The sequence below is a fragment of the Apostichopus japonicus genome, chromosome 1, assembly GCF_037975245.1.
Source record: "Apostichopus japonicus isolate 1M-3 chromosome 1, ASM3797524v1, whole genome shotgun sequence".
In the NCBI taxonomy this organism is placed as follows: Eukaryota; Metazoa; Echinodermata; class Holothuroidea; order Aspidochirotida; family Stichopodidae; genus Apostichopus; species Apostichopus japonicus.
This window is the reverse complement of record NC_092561.1, coordinates 18,035,363-18,045,222: the sequence shown is the minus strand read 5'-3', so window position 1 is coordinate 18,045,222 and position 9,860 is coordinate 18,035,363. Positions and strand designations below refer to the sequence as shown.

The 9,860-nt window shown below is 32.6% G+C and overlaps 1 protein-coding gene across 2 annotated transcripts; it reads left to right on the top strand.

Annotated features, from left to right (window-relative positions):
* Positions 1-152: 152 nt before the first annotated feature.
* Positions 153-9,427, top strand: LOC139969638 (neuronal acetylcholine receptor subunit beta-2-like). 2 transcript variants are annotated; one of them, XM_071974770.1, is made up of 7 exons: positions 316-720; positions 1,567-1,712; positions 2,286-2,330; positions 3,803-3,912; positions 4,551-4,667; positions 6,430-7,174; positions 8,283-9,424. In XM_071974770.1, exons 1-7 carry the CDS (start codon positions 585-587, stop codon positions 8,433-8,435), a joined length of 1,452 nt encoding a protein of 483 aa, XP_071830871.1. In that variant the 5' UTR covers positions 316-584; the 3' UTR covers positions 8,436-9,424. The 2 variants fall into 2 exon arrangements, with proteins under 2 accessions (XP_071830881.1, XP_071830871.1); XM_071974780.1 differs by lacking the exon at positions 4,551-4,667 and having other exon boundaries at positions 153-720; positions 8,283-9,427.
* Positions 9,428-9,860: the final 433 nt, after the last annotated feature.

Here is a 9,860-nt window from a genome sequence, read left to right as displayed (position 1 = left end):
TTACGAGAATGATATTTTTGCTCCTATCAATCAGTGTCTATTTAAGCATAGGTTATTGTAAATAATAATCGTTTCTACTGTATAAAACTTGTAGGATAAACATTGTCAATTCTACTCTTTACTAAAAGCCCATCAAAATGTAGGTCCAAATCAAAACTGGAAGCTCCTTTATAACATCTCACACGAACAAGGTTCTAATGGTTGGACTATTTAATAAAGTAGTGGATTTAATAACTAGAGGAGTGGTGTTTCAAAAGACACGAACGAGTGAAAAGATGCAAAACATAAGCGAAACCTTTGCTAATAACGAGAAAGCAGATCGATATCTGAAAATTGTTAAGCAACCATTTAATTATCTGGTTGCTTAACCATTTTCAGATATCGACCCGTTTTCTCGTTATTAGCAAACATATGGCTACATGATATGTTTACCGCAGGAAATTACCATCTCAAACTTTATTTGCTTACTTCAAGTGAAAAGTCCTCTAGTCTATTGGAATTATGCTTCTTATTGGTAGCAAGGTATCATTCGTCAGTCATACTTAAAATTCAGAAAATTCTAACAAGAGTGAAAAAAACGGTAAATGTGTCATATTTTCAAGTTATCTTCATTACTGGTGATATCTACCGCTGGTCGACTTCAACTTTTCACTATTTGCTATATATTTCATCTGCGGGATATGGAGTTGTACGTTTTTTTGCTCATCATCGCAACACCTGGTGAGTTTTTTGTAAATGTCGTGAATCTTCACAGATATTACGTAAGGCTACTTTAATATTATTATCCAGTGACGAAGAAAAGCTAAATAACTGTCTAAAAGAAATAACAAAAAAGTAACAATTCTTAATAGACTAACAGGACACAAATGAAAGTCCAGTACATGAAAGACTGAAAATGTACAAAAGATTCACAGTTATATTTCTGCTTTTGGATTAGTCATTATTGTTATAATTACTTTAATAGTTTATTCATATTTCAAACGGACATTTGGATAAAATTACCAATTTTGCAATTACGTTACTAATTGATTGAACAGGAATAGAATGTTGTTCCTGTAAAGATGAATTTTTTCTTTTTGGCGTTACTTAAGGTTATTATAAATGTCACCAAGCATTTTTAAACTTCCAAACCGATCAAAATATTTAATTTGGTTTCATCATCTCTCAATATTTTATTATCGGGTGATGACACAACTTGGATATGATTAACAATATTTGTACATTTACGAAAGAAATTTTCTAATGTCTTTGAATTGTAGAGACAATTGTTCATACTACAATACCATATTCATTGCTAAATCGTTACAATTTGCAATACTTTTGTCTATTTTTATATTTATTGCTGTGAGGGTTAATAACAGTTTAAATATGTTAGTAAAGTATTTAATCCTTGAATTTCATAATTTCACATATCTTACCGCATTTTATTATATATATATATATATATATATATATGTATGTATGTATGTATGTATGTATGTATATGTATGTATATATATATATATATATACATGTTCCGAATTTGCAACAAATATTTTTGCTTAAAATCTTACATCCAAATATAAGCTTTTGCTAGGAAAAATGCAGAGGGAAGGATTCGAGAATATGTCTTGAACCAGCCGGGATATTCTCCCAGAGAAAGACCAGTCCTAAATGCCAGCGATCCTGTCAATGTAACATTATCGTTGCAAATTTACGCAATGGTAGACTTGGTAAGTACTCAAAAAAGCATTTAAACTGAAAAAACAATCTTATTCTTCTTCCATTTATTTGTATTCTTCCAGATTTACAAATATTAAGAAATGAACGAATTATTTTAAATAATAGGATGCTGTACCTATATGCTCACTGATTGAAAATGTTAGATTTATTGGAAGCATAAGGAAGGAAGTTATTATTAATAATTTATAACGTATGATGTAATTGGTCAAATATTTGAAAATTAAATTAGAAAATATAAGTATTGTTAATTCTGTAAATCGTTTCATTGCAAACTTTTGAAATCTTAGTTGCAATTAATGAATGGTAGATTTTTAAATTTTCTTGTACCAAACATTTATGTAATATATCAAAATCGGTTTTTAGATATAAGTGATAGCCTTTCTTTTAAAAGCTCGTTATATTTTAACATTTTTTTTTTGCGGGGGGGGGGGGGAATTTACGTATTTATAAATCATTTGAAATCAAGATATAAATAGTAACGCGGTAATTTTGTGTGTTTATTATTGTTTTGAACATTTATGTGAAATTCAGTCTATCGTGTAATTACATTGTGTTACTTACAGAATGAAAAGGACCAAACGATAACGACAGCCTCCTGGATAACGTTGGTAAATGTTTTTGTTGCATGTTAATAATAATAAAAATACATTTTAAAAATTACATACTCAAATTAATTACAATACTAAGTAACTATAGCACTGAACTCGATGTAAGTCTGTGGTATAAATATACCAGTCTTTGATTGATATATCTTCAGAACAGTTACGGTAACTTCCGAAAATTACAGACATTTATCGTGAATTGATCACAAATAACGAAGTACTTCATCAACTTAGCATCTCGGTAAAGTTATACTTTCCACAGTACTTGATAAATAGAAGTGGTCGAACTTTATCAGAGAGAAATTTTATAGAATACGTAGTCTAATTATAAGTCTGACATGTACGTGCAGATTGAATACAAGTTGTTGTGTATTGTCTAACATGATCATTTGAAGACACTTAATGCGCGGTCTATTATAATTCCTTAAATATAAGAGTTTAATTTCAAGTGTATAAGACTGTGTGTATGTGTAAATTTAATTCAATAACTTAATAGTTCATTTATTTCCAATTAATCAAGAAATGTTAAGTTATCATGAAATTACTATCTAAGCACACACATAAATAGTGATGCAATTTTGTCTACTCAAAAGTACAATAATTTCGTCGCATTTTATGTTACGTTAAACTCGAATAATTTTATGAAAGTTAATTTAATAAAAAATATATTATTGAAAGTTAAAATAATGTAGCTGATATAAAATAGACTCATTCCCGAGTCTTGTGTTTTAATTTATTTCCAATTAATCAAGATATGTTCACTTATCATGAAATTACTATCTAAGCAAGAATAAAAAACATAGTGATGAGATTGATGAGATTGATTTTCTTAAAAAGACTCTAATATAGTCGGCAGGTTATGTTGACCGTAAGCTTCGATTAATTGCATGAAAGTTAATTTTAATTAAATGATCATAATGAAAGTTGAATTAATAGCTGATAAAGAAAGACTACTCACGAGTACTGTCATTCAATTCACTCTGAAGTATTGTAGCTTTATTTCACCCGTATTTGTTTTTTAAGAACGAGGACATATTTCAAAGTGCCAAATGGATATTTATTTTTCAATTGTTACACGCATGCAAATGGTTACGATAAATTTAGTTTTTCTTCTAATGTTGGAAGAAACCGACCATTAAAATGATGTGACAGTATCTTTAAAAACATTTTAATAATAAACGCACACTGGTAGTAAGGAACGGAATGCTAAATGTATATACAAAATGAAAGTAAGCTATCATAATATTTCATTTTTAGAAAAGAAAAAACAAACATGCAGCAATTTCTTTTATTCGTAAAGGGAGTTGTGTATACGCCTTGTAATAGATACAGGTTAAAAACCTAATAAGTGTCACCCATGAACATCTACAGCTTCCAGTATTCATTTTTATGTATTTCTTTAAGGGGGGGGGGGGGAGGCTGTAAGATTCAGGCTATTCCCCCCTGCGCACAATCATGTATTTATCTCATGTCTATAGACTTGGCGAGACGAACGACTAACTTGGGATCCCAATGAATTCGAAGGCTCTGATAACGTCATTGTTTACTACGATGAAATTTGGACACCATCCATAGTTCTCACATACGCGTAAGTAACTCAAATAAATATGTAATGAAAGGATATTATAGAAATAATTATAATTAGTATATTTCTGACTTTAGAATTTCGAGTTTGAGTTTAGAGACTAGCCCAAGAAACTCGAAACAGTATATAATCGTTTAGACTTCAGTTGACTCGCTGACATGTGGAATAAATTGCCCTATATGTTTCTACGGTTGGCTTGGAAAATCAATGTGCGCAAGCTGCTTACTCAAGTGATTTTCCATTATGATTTTTAGAGTAAAACAAACATAGGATAATAAAAATACATGCCATAAGTATTAACTTAGAAAAAAATATGTAGAAGACGAGAAAGTTTAGAGAGGAAAGAAAAGAGGCAACGAGAAGAAGAGTTAGACAATTTAATAAATGTTTCTTTAAACGGTGGTAAAAGTGAAAGGGAAATGAAAATTAAAAGCAATATAAACGAACATGAATGCAAAACAAAAGCTGCTATTAATTAATTTCATTCACATCATAACATGGATAAAGAATATGAGCAATCTTATCACCAGGAAGATGTTTTTGTTATATGTTGACATATAGATAACTTTCATTGATTTCAGCGGGAAATTATATAATTTGATTCCTCGTATTGAAAATGTTACTTTTCATTTAATTCACAGTGTGAAATTGGACGGAATGCAGGTAGTCACGGTGGACAGGGGTACCATCAAATTGTATTACGATGGTTCAGTGGTCTTAGGAACTCCTTATATCCAAACTACACAATGTCAAATGATGTAAGAAACATAGCAATTTATGAACTCGGTGATTTAAATTGGTCATCATGTACATGTGGTATGACTTTGTGGGTTCAGCCTCACTTAGATCCGTTACTCACTGGTTTGTTACTGAATATGAAATGTAGATAGCAAGTAATACTTGGTTGATGAGCACATATTTATTTATCTCCAAAAGCTACTTTTTCGCCCTTAAGGCAACGAAACAATTACGAGCAAAAAAGCACAAATGCAGCTGTGGCTCTTGTTCATGGTATGGACCGGCCTTCAAGAGAGTATATTGACAGATGCCAGTATCATGTAAATAAAACTGTGTTATTTCATTTGACAATAATATGCGTTTAAAAAAGAAAAACTCACACGAGCGGTTTCGTGTTAACAAGAGTAGTGATTCATGAAAGTCATAACATTGCACAAAGATTTTGCTATAATTAAAACTATAATGAAATAATCAGCCTTCGTTAATCATATTGCAATCATTTTCTCATCAACTTCTTGTCAACTATTACCTCCAAATATTTTAGTCAATTGACGGTAGGAAAATGCACGACAGTATACATGGTAGTACAACAGTAAGGTAAAGTGAGTACTAAAACAATAGGTTTAATTTTTGACTAGCACCGCGTACTGCATTCCGTGTGGCCTGCTAACTGCACTTGTTTACATAATTATAGTAAGTTTAAATATGTCGGGTCGTTCAGTTGTATAGTCACAGTATCACATTACCAGTACATCGGAGACTCTTTGCACCCACCCGATACTCATACCCGGTTGCTGGTGCAGCAGCTACTGTTCATGTCCCACAACCGTGCATCAGTAATTACTACGTTGTGTTCGTTACACGGTAAAGTGGCACTGTAACAACTACAACGCTGTTATCTTGTTCCCATGTAAGACAAAGAACTGTGTGACTGGACAAGTAGTCTATGAATATGAGAATGCCTACGGGATGAAGTAAATGAGGTACGGTACCGCTTGATTCAAAGTCACACCTATCTTTAAATTTTGCCAATTCGTCTTGCCGTTAACGAAAAAAGGGCCATGTTCGGGTATATCCATATGCCTACTTATAGCATAAAACGATTGGATACGACTTCATTTTAGAATTGCGTATTACAGAACTCGCACTCAATGGTTGGTACAGCAACTACTTTTTACATCCCACAACCATGCATCGGTAGTTACTACTTTGTGTTCGTAACACGGTAACATGCGTTACAGGACATTAACAGTAGTTAATGTACCAGCTATGAGTATCGGCTACCTTTCCTTGTAAAGCATGAACGTTACTGAAACGGTCTCTGAAACTTGTTCTAAAATTGACCTCACCCTTATTCATCTTACAAAGACTGGCAAGAGAAGTACCTTGTCATGATTGTCTCATTATTTACAGTACTATCAAACTATTTTCTTAAGACTGTTAAAATCTAACGCAAAATGGTGCTTTAATTGGATTTAAAGGTAAAACTTCAACATAATAATCAAATTGATGCTGAATCATGAGGCAAAGTTAACAGCTGCAGCCAATGTTGGAAACATTTGAAACCGTGTACAAATTATATTTTTATTCACTCTGCTCATTTAAGACGATGATAATGTTTAAAATTTAAATATACATGAATAATGTAAAAATGTTTAAATGCAAAACCAGTTACACTCTTATACAGCTCCTTTCTATCTAGTTACATAAAACTGATCAAAATTGTATTGAATTTAGCTTCCCGATCAATTAACACATTTTATTTTTATCTTTTGATTTCAGAATATACTATTTTCCTTTCGACACCCAGACATGTTTATTAATATTCACCCCTGAGAATCAGTCTAAAAGAGAGTTGAATTTTACAACGACTACGTCATGGTATCCGTCAAGTATCGTGAACAACCAATGGGAACTTTTAGCTTTTACCGCGACCAATTATCAAGCAGATTTGGAATTTAGTGGAACTTTGCATACTTTTCAAACTGGTATATACTCCTTGTCCTTGAAACGAGATCCAAACTATTACATCACAACAATTGTGATTCCATCTACCTTACTGTGTCTGATGTCGTATGCGACGTTTTTAGCACCTCCTGACAGCGGTGAAAGGATCGGACTTGGTGTATCAATGGTCCTAGGTCTCACTGTGTTTCAACTACTGGTCACCAACATACTACCAACTGCGAGCAAAAACGCTCCAATTATTTCAACTTATCTCACAAATACCTTCGTCCTTTCGTGTCTCGCCGTACCCTTCTCTTTGTTCAACATAACAATCGTATATGGAGACAGCAAAATTTCAGTTCTGAGGCGACCGAAATTTAGGAAACTCTTACTAGAGACTTTACCCAGATTACTCTTCTTGACAACGTACAGGGAAAGGGTTCAAGGAGACTTTGGTATTGTGAGCAAGGATAGCGACATAGTAACCATGGCAACGGTGGAAGAATTACCTACCAATAAGGTACAACCCATGCAAACAATTCCAGCTACGATATCTGAAACACTGGGTTACCAGGAAAAGGTAAATATCATATCGGATGGGGGGGGGGTCAGGTAAGAGTAGGGTAGGGGTGGGATGGAGGTGTTTTGTTAATAAGAAAATACTGAACAATAGCCAGGGGCGGGTCCTTGGAATATGGGCTACGAAGGATGGGGTGTGGTTACTAAATAAAATATCATATATATATATTTATATATATATATATATACATATATATATATATATTTATATACACATATATATATTAGCATGTAAATTCAAATTATGCCTTAGAAATGAACCACTTGACGTCTTAAAAAAAAAACGTTTGTATCAGACCAGTCGCCCCAGATTTCTCTAAACACGCGCGTTCACTTCAACCACATCAGGACCATACCGGCTTTATGATATCCCAGTATCGGTCTTGACTAATGCTTATATTAAATACTAGAAATGAACACAGAATAAATACATATCTCACTATTGTAACCAACTATGATGACAACATTTGATTCATACGTCAATAAATATTTAGTAACACAGTAACACTATTACAATTGACTTAAAGAACCTCGTTGACACATCATCTTATCCACACTATTAAGAAACAAAGCATGTCTGTTTCACTTTTGGTCGAAAACAATTATTCTCATTTTCGAAACAGATTCCATTTAGAGAATGAAACAGAACCCCACATTTTGCAAATAAGAACCAACAAGGAAGTAGGTAATAATGTGCAAAGAAGGACATTAGACAATTTGACACAACGTGTTACAAAGTCTTGACTGTTTCGCAAATTAAGATTGCGTTTGACGTCATGCTTTTCATAATCCATGATGTCAACCACATTCACAACTACTGGTTTGTTACGCTTTTTTGTTGATTTGTGACTGATTTGTCGTAATTATTGCAGTTTTCTTCTGATAACGATATTTCTAGTAATTATAAAATATTGCACTTGACGAAAGAAATATACTAACAAACAACTTCTATCCAGTTTAAATTGTATGGTATCTAATAATCAAATTATATTCTTACACGATCAAAACGATCCAATGCATTTGTTAATAGCTTACTTTTTGTTCTTTTATGGTGTGAAAATATGGAAAGGTATATAAAATTTAAAAAAAAAATTATACTTGTTTTTCAGAAAAAACTCGAAGCTCGTATTGTGGGATTGGTGATGGACAGACTGGTATTGCTCTGTTTCCTTATTGCGTACATGATCATTGTCATCATTGTCGTCTTGAAGTTTAACTCGACAAGTGGCATGAATATGACTTGGGCGGATACAGCTGTTTAAATGACAAATATCACTTTTTGGTTGTAAGGTTGTTAGAAAAAATATCGTAATTTTTTGGGAGTAGAATTCAATATCATAAAGTATCTTGGTATTAGATTGCATGATTCTATAATAATTAATATACTTATATAATAACATTTTGTTTACATGTTAGATTGGCATTGCAAAGATGTTGAACATTACCGTTAAGCGAGTATTGATATAACGTATTCTAAATTTTAATAGTAATTTGACATAGTTCTCTTTAAGTGTAAAAAGGCAAAATATATTAATATTATATATCCATATTGTTACGGTAGTTATGATAGATAATAGAGTTAGTATTTGTTTTATCCTCCTATCACTGTAAAGAAATATAGAGATATTCGTAAAAAATTAATGTTATATAGCAATGCATAATTTGCAACCGGTGTTTGGCATCAATTATTATGATGCAGATTGAAAATATAACCAGTACGGAAATCCAGAACAGTTACATCACAAAATACATCTCAACAATCGTGATTCCGTCTACCTTACTGTGTCTGATGACGTGTGCGACGTTTTTAGCACCTCCTGGCAGCGGTGAAAGGATCGGACTTGGTGAATCAATGGTCCTAGGTCTCACTGTGTTTCAACTACTGGTCACCAATATACTACCAACTGCGAGCAAAAACGGTCCACTTATTTCTACATATCTCACAAATGCCTTCGTCCTTTCTTGTCTCGCCGTACCTTTCTCTTTGTCCAACATAACCATCGCATACAGAGACAGCAAAATGCGTTTTTTTTTAAACACGGAAGGATTCAAATGTTCCTGTTGGAGTTGTTACCCAGAGTAATGTGCCTACCAAGTTACCAGGAGAGGATTTACGATGAAAGAAATGACAAAGTGTAAATTACAACTAAAAATAAATACAGCCTTGGAGGACACCTTCGGACACCGGAGAAGAAAGTCTTAGAACTTTTGAAACTGTAAATATGTATGCAACATTACAGTTAATCACAACTTTGTCAAACCCATCCAAGATTGTTTAAACTAAGATTGCACTTATTAATCGAGTAATACAGAATATGTTTGTACAAGTTAAACGTTTGTTTGATTTTTCTTTTCAAACTTTTGACTCGACAGGTTTATACCTATATTATTGTGGCTTCCCGAACCAACCTCTTGATTAATTAAAATTCAATCATGGAATATTATATCAATCAGTTTGTCGACAATGCAAAAGATCTACATTTAAAATGTTGACAATTTATTTTGATTCAATATGGTGGGGATTAAAACCAAATATAGTAAAATGCAAAATTATGATGATACGTAATAACTGCGAGAAATAAGTTTATTGTGGAGTTTAGACTACAAGTATTAAATTCTTGAAGGGAGATGGGAGGATTAGGTTTATTCTTACATAGATAATATTCAATATGTGATTTAAACTTAAA

What these genes read in the sequence shown, in the direction of transcription:
- LOC139969638 (XM_071974770.1), top strand. Translation starts at nt 585, where the DNA reads ATGTGTCATATTTTCAAGTTATCTTCATTACTGGTGATATCTACCGCT. An exon ending in TTTACGCAATGGTAGACTTG is followed by an intron (nt 1,713 to 2,285) that starts GTAAGTACTCAA and finishes TGTTACTTACAG; the next exon opens with AATGAAAAGGACCAAACGAT. An exon ending in TCCATAGTTCTCACATACGC is followed by an intron (nt 3,913 to 4,550) that starts GTAAGTAACTCA and finishes TTTAATTCACAG; the next exon opens with TGTGAAATTGGACGGAATGC.